Source organism: Gekko japonicus, unplaced genomic scaffold, assembly GCF_001447785.1.
Source record: "Gekko japonicus isolate JY-2015 unplaced genomic scaffold, Gekko_japonicus_V1.1 scaffold2678, whole genome shotgun sequence".
In the NCBI taxonomy this organism is placed as follows: domain Eukaryota; kingdom Metazoa; phylum Chordata; class Lepidosauria; order Squamata; family Gekkonidae; genus Gekko; species Gekko japonicus.
In genome coordinates this window covers 116644-122643 of record NW_015177099.1, presented here as the reverse complement: position 1 = coordinate 122643, position 6000 = coordinate 116644, and the positions used below count along the sequence as shown (strand labels likewise).

General features: G+C 50.2%; 1 protein-coding gene across 1 annotated transcript in view; it reads right to left on the bottom strand.

Annotated features, from left to right (window-relative positions):
* The window catches only part of LOC107124780 (oocyte zinc finger protein XlCOF6-like), a 94817-nt gene that overhangs the window by 10863 nt on the left and 77954 nt on the right, over positions 1 to 6000 (bottom strand). Inside the window, exon 6 of the mRNA XM_015428289.1 lies at positions 1336 to 1415. Within this exon, the coding sequence (XP_015283775.1) occupies positions 1336 to 1415 (80 nt within the window). The remainder of the gene's footprint in view (positions 1 to 1335; positions 1416 to 6000) is intronic.

The following is a 6000-nucleotide window of genomic DNA, read 5'->3' as shown; positions in this document are numbered from 1 at the left end:
AGGGGCGGGCCTGGTGGGGGGGGGGGGACTCTACGGCCCCGGTTCCCATCTGAGGTCCCTCCCCGGCCCCCAACCGGGCATTGCACAGAATCCCCCCCCCCACACTCAATGTCCAGCAATTTCCCGGGAGTTGGCAACCCTGGGTGAGACGGATCCCCGCCTCCCTCCCCAGAGCTCAGCGCTTCTCCGCGCCCGACGCCTTACTTCGAAGGGGCCCTTCCCGGGGTCCGGCTGCTGCGCGGCTTCTCTGCTGCAACCTTCCCGGGCCTCCTTCCCAGCTGTGCAAAGGCAAACCCCCTCCTCTCCTCTCCTCTCCCCCCGGAAAGGCGCCTCTCCTCCTTTCCGCCCCCCTCCTTGCGCGGCCTCTCTGGCAAAAGCCTCCGCGGGCTTAACCCTCCCAGCGCTGCAGAGACATGAAAAACGCCTCCTGCCTCCTCCCGGTCTGAAGCGGCGGAACAAATTCAGAGTCCGGCGGCGACTTTCAGACCAGAGAAGGGTTTATTCGAGGTCTGCGCTTTCCCGGATGCCAGGAAGTGTGCCTTGCACACCAAAGCTCCTACTTTGGGTAAACTCGCGTCGGTCTTAAAGGTGCCACTGGACTCAAAGTTTGTTCTCCATGAGGAGTTTCAGCCGGTTTCAGCTTCAAGAGGGAATTTTATAAACATGACAGAGCAGAGGTCCATCAGTGGCTATGAGCCACAAGGTAAGGGATGCTCTGTACTCTTGGTGCTTGGAGGGGGGGCAGCAGTGGGAGGGCTTCTAGTGTCCTGGCCCCACTGCTGGACCTCCCGATGGTGGGACATACTAAAACTAAGGACAGCGATTGCCCATAGGGAATACATGAGTGCCAATAGAGAATGCATGATTGCGCACAGGGAATAATGGAGAGGACGCTTGCCCATAGGGGATAATGGAGTACATAAATGCCAATAGAGAATCCATGATTGCCTATAGGGGATAATGGAGCACATACCTGTCAATAGAGAATCCATGATTGCCCATAGGAGATAATGGAGTACATAATTGCCAACAGAGAATCCATGATTGCCCATAGGGAATAATGGAGAGGATGCTTGCCCATAGGGGATAATGGAGTATATAATTGCCAATAGAGAATCCATTACACCAATAGAGAATCCATAATTGCCCATAGGGCATTATGAAGAGGACTCTTGCACATAGGGGATAATGAAGTACATAACTGCCAATAGAGAATCCATAATTTGCAATAGAGAATCCATGATTGCCCATCTCTCCCTTATCATAATTGAGTAGTGGGCACCAAAATTCTAAATTTGGCCCCTTTATTGTTAGGCCGGTGTAACTGTCACTTACCATATCTGCCGACCAATAGAAGCCCGGGTCCCGCCCACACCACCACTGCCGCACCCGCGAGTCAACCAACGCCATTTTAACTGTCGGCCCAGGACGACAAGGACTATGAGGGCCCTACAGTCGCCACTTCGGAAGGGGTGAACAAACCGGCCTTCCCCCCGCGCCCAGTCAGCCCCAGACAACGGCGGCCACTTCACCTCGCCCCCCACAGAGTCCCAGCTCCTTCCCCCCGCCCCCGCACCCACAAGAGGGCCGGTGAGCGGAGCCTTTAGCCTCCGCTTGCTGGCTCCATCCCACCCTCTGCACCCACAAGAGGCCCGGTGAGTGGAGCCTTTAGGCTCCGCTCGCCGGCTCCTTTCCACACACACCCCTGCACCCACAAGAGGCTCCACTCGCTGGGTCCTTCCCCCCGCTTCCCCCCTCACCCGCGCCCAATCCACTAATATAGTGGGATGCGGTGGGTAGACCTCCAGAGACCAGGTCTACCAACACAGTGGAATGGGGTGGGTAGACCTGTTCTCCAGAAGCCTCTGGAGAACAGATCTACCTACCCCAATCCACTACATTGGTAGACCTGGCCTCTTGACAGGTACAATGGTGCCCTACCCCCCACATCACAGACTTTTGGGGGGAGCGGGTCAGGAGTGAACGCACTGGACCATCCACCTCCCCCACATTTTCCCCACTACCCCCCCTCGCTCTCCCTACATTTCTCCCTATCTGTCAGTCAGTCTGTCTGTCTGTCTGTCTGTCTGTCAGTCAGTCTGTCTGTCTGTCTGTCTGTCTGTCTGTCTGATTGCCCATAGGGAGTAATGGAGAGTAGGCTTGCCCAGAGGGGACAGTGCAGTACATAACTGCCAACAGAAAATCCATGATTGCCCATAGGGGATAATGGAGTACATAACTGCCAATAGAGAATCCATGATTGCCCATAGGGGATAATGGAGTACATAACTGCCAATAGAGAATCCATGATTGCCCATAGGGGATAAGGGAGTACATAATTGCCAATAGAAAATCCATGATTGCCCATAGGGGATAATGGAGTACATAACTGCCAATAGAGAATCCATGATTGCCCATAGGGGATAATGGAGTACATAACTGCCAATAGAGAATCCATGATTGCCCATAGGGGATAATGGAGTACATAACTGCCAATAGAGAATCCATGATTGCCCATAGGGGATAATGGAGTACATAACTGCCAATAGAGAATCCATGATTGCCCATAGGGGATAAGGGAGTACATAATTGCCAATAGAAAATCCATGATTGCCCATAGGGGATAATGGAGTACATAACTGCCAATAGAGAATCCATGATTGCCCATAGGGGATAATGGAGTACATAACTGCCAATAGAGAATCCATGATTGCCCATAGGGGATAAGGGAGTACATAATTGCCAATAGAAAATCCATGATTGCCCATAGGGGATAATGGAGTACATAACTGCCAATAGAGAATCCATGATTGCCCATAGGGGATAATGGAGTACATAACTGCCAATAGAGAATCCATGATTGCCCATAGGGGATAAGGGAGTACATAATTGCCAATAGAAAATCCATGATTGCCCATAGGGGATAATGGAGTACATAACTGCCAATAGAGAATCCATGATTGCCCATAGGGGATAATGGAGTACATAACTGCCAATAGAGAATCCATGATTGCCCATAGGGGATAAGGGAGTACATAATTGCCAATAGAAAATCCATGATTGCCCATAGGGAATAATGGAGAGGACGCTTGCCCATTGGGGATAATGGAGTACATAACTGCCAATAGAGAATCCATGATTGCCCATAGGGGATAAGGGAGTACATAATTGCCAATAGAAAATCCATGATTGCCCATAGGGAATAATGGAGAGGATGCTTGCCCATAGGGGACAATGGAGTATATAATTTCCAATAGAGAATCCATAATTGCCCATAGGGCATAATGAAGAGGACTGTTGCACATAGGGGATAATGGAGTACATAATTGCCAATAGAGAATCCATAATTTCCAATAGAGAATCCATGATGGCCTATAGGGAATAATGGAGAGGACGCTTGCCCATTGGGGATAATGGAGTACATAACTGCCAATAGAGAATCCATGATTGCCCATAGGGGATAAGGGAGTACATAATTGCCAATAGAAAATCCATGATTGCCCATAGGGAATAATGGAGAGGATGCTTGCCCATAGGGGACAATGGAGTATATAATTTCCAATAGAGAATCCATAATTGCCCATAGGGCATAATGAAGAGGACTGTTGCACATAGGGGATAATGGAGTACATAATTGCCAACAGATAATCCATGATTGCCATAGGGAGTAATGGAGAGGACGCTTGCCCAGAGGGGACAGTGCAGTACATAATTGCCAACAGAGAATCCATGATTGCCCATAGGGAATAATGGACAGCAGAGCACACCTGACCATAGGGTATAATGGATGGGCCATTGGCCTGATCCAACACTGGCTTCTCTTATGTTCTTATGTTCGCGACACCCTGTGCTGCTCTTGAGAAACTCTGCACGGGGTTGAACATCCAAAGTCTCCCAATGCAGTTCAGCCATCTCAGAAAAAGGAGGCTGGCGCTGGGTCCCAACTCCTTATTCCCATCCCAGCTACCTTCTTCATCTTTCCCCGGCCCAGTGTGATCAGGGCAGTAAAATGCCATCAGGGGAGAGTTGTTAGATGAGCCTACTTTTGAAACAGAAGCGTGTCGATTAATTTCTTTCTGTGGCCCCCTGGAGAGAAAACCCCTCTGGGAGTTTTGAGCAATATTTCTAGGAGGAAAGGGACAGACCCCGGATTCCGGGAAAGGAGGCTGGGTTTGAACCAGTGTTCCCTCTAAGCTGAGTTAGAGTGAGCTAGCTCACAGTTTTTTAGCCTCTGGCTCACACATTTTTGTCTGAACTCAGGAAGGATGGCTCTAGAGCAAACTAATATACTCAGCAGCCAAATTGCTTGCTCACAACTGTAATGCCAGTAGCTCACAAAGTAGAATTTCTGTTCACAAGGCTCCACAGCTTACAGAGAACATTGGTTTGAAACCCCCCCCCCCTCTTCAAGGGCTTGCTCCATCCCCGGCCATAGACTCCCCACCTGCAGCTCCAGAGACAGGAGAAAGAGGGAAATCCCTGCCTGGGTTCCCGAGTATGCAGTCTAAGCACTAACCAGGGCTCATCCTGTTCAGCTTCCAAGATCAGATGACATCAGGCTAGGCGGGGCGGGCCATCCAACTTGGGGCAGGAACAACCCTAACAAGGGGTGATTTGTGGCCATACCTGTGGGCTGATGGTCAGCCCATCTCCCCTGCCCTCTGCGTATTCTGGCTACTGAAGATGGAAACAGCACAGGCCACACAAAAGAGTGGGAAGAAATAGCCTAAGCTGCGACAGGGAACAGCCCTCACAGACCAGAGAGTTGTCTTTTTCTAGGGGGCACAGAACGCAATGTTCCCTCTAAGCTGAGTTAGTGTGAGCTAGCTTACAGTTTCTTGGCCTCCAGCTCACACATTTTTGTCATAGCTCAGGAAGGATGACTCCAAGGCAAACTGACTTATGCAGCAGCCAGATTGCCTGCTCACAACTTTAATGCCAGCAGCTCACAAAGCAGAATTTTTTGGCTCACAAGACTCCACAACTTAAAGGGAACATTGGCACAGAGTGATCTGAGTAATCAAGTTCTGGCCCACAAAAGCTTCTCACCCCAAGAAGTGTGTCAAATTTTAAGACCCCTCAGGCCTCTTGCGGTGGGGGCTGTGCTCTAAATGGCCAATCAGACTCAGTTCCCCATTAGTTGTTAAAAGCCGTTCCCTCAGAGGAGGCCTGGGCGGCCTTTCCTTTGAGGAAAGAGGCTCTCCTCCATGAGGCTGTGTGACCAGCCAGCCATCCTTCTTCCCTGGCAGGAGGCCTGAGGGGGTGGGAGGATCACAAAGGCCACTGGGAGTGACAGTCGAGTGCTCTTTTTCAGCTGCTTGTGACACACACACACCCCACACCGATAATCATTTTAGAAAGCAACGTGTGTAGGAGGGAAGTGGTGGGGTTGAGGGAGATTCTGCAGTCTATCACAGGCTCCCCATCTTTCCCCTCAAGGTTTGTGTAATCCTCCTGGGGTGGTATTGAGACCAGGGTGGGTCGTTGTGGGACAGTGAGCTCAGGTGGTCTTCTTCTTCTTTCATGATAGAAGATGATCTTGATAGGCTGGACAACTGGGCTAAAACAAATAAAATGAATTTCATTGGGGATAAGTGTAAAGTTCTGGATTCGGGTAGGAAAAATCAAAATGCATCATTATAGGATGGGGGAGACTTGTCTTGGCAGTAGTATGTGTGAAAAGGATCTAGGGGTCTTAGTCGACCACACACTGAACAGGCAAATGCGATTTTGGGCTGTATTAACAGAAGCATAGTGTCCAGATCATGTGAAGCAGCCCCGCAGCTAACAACTTTTTGCAGGGGGGGCAATGTTTTGCTCAGGGGGGCCCTGCCATTATATGTCTGTGCGTTACTGCCAATGTTCCCTCTAAGCTGTGGAGTCTTGTGAGCAAAAATTCTGCTTTGTGAGCTACAGGCGTTAAAGTTGTGAGTGAGCGATTTGGCTGCTGCATAAATGAGTTGGCTCTGGAGCCCTCCTTCCTGAGCTAAGACAAAAATG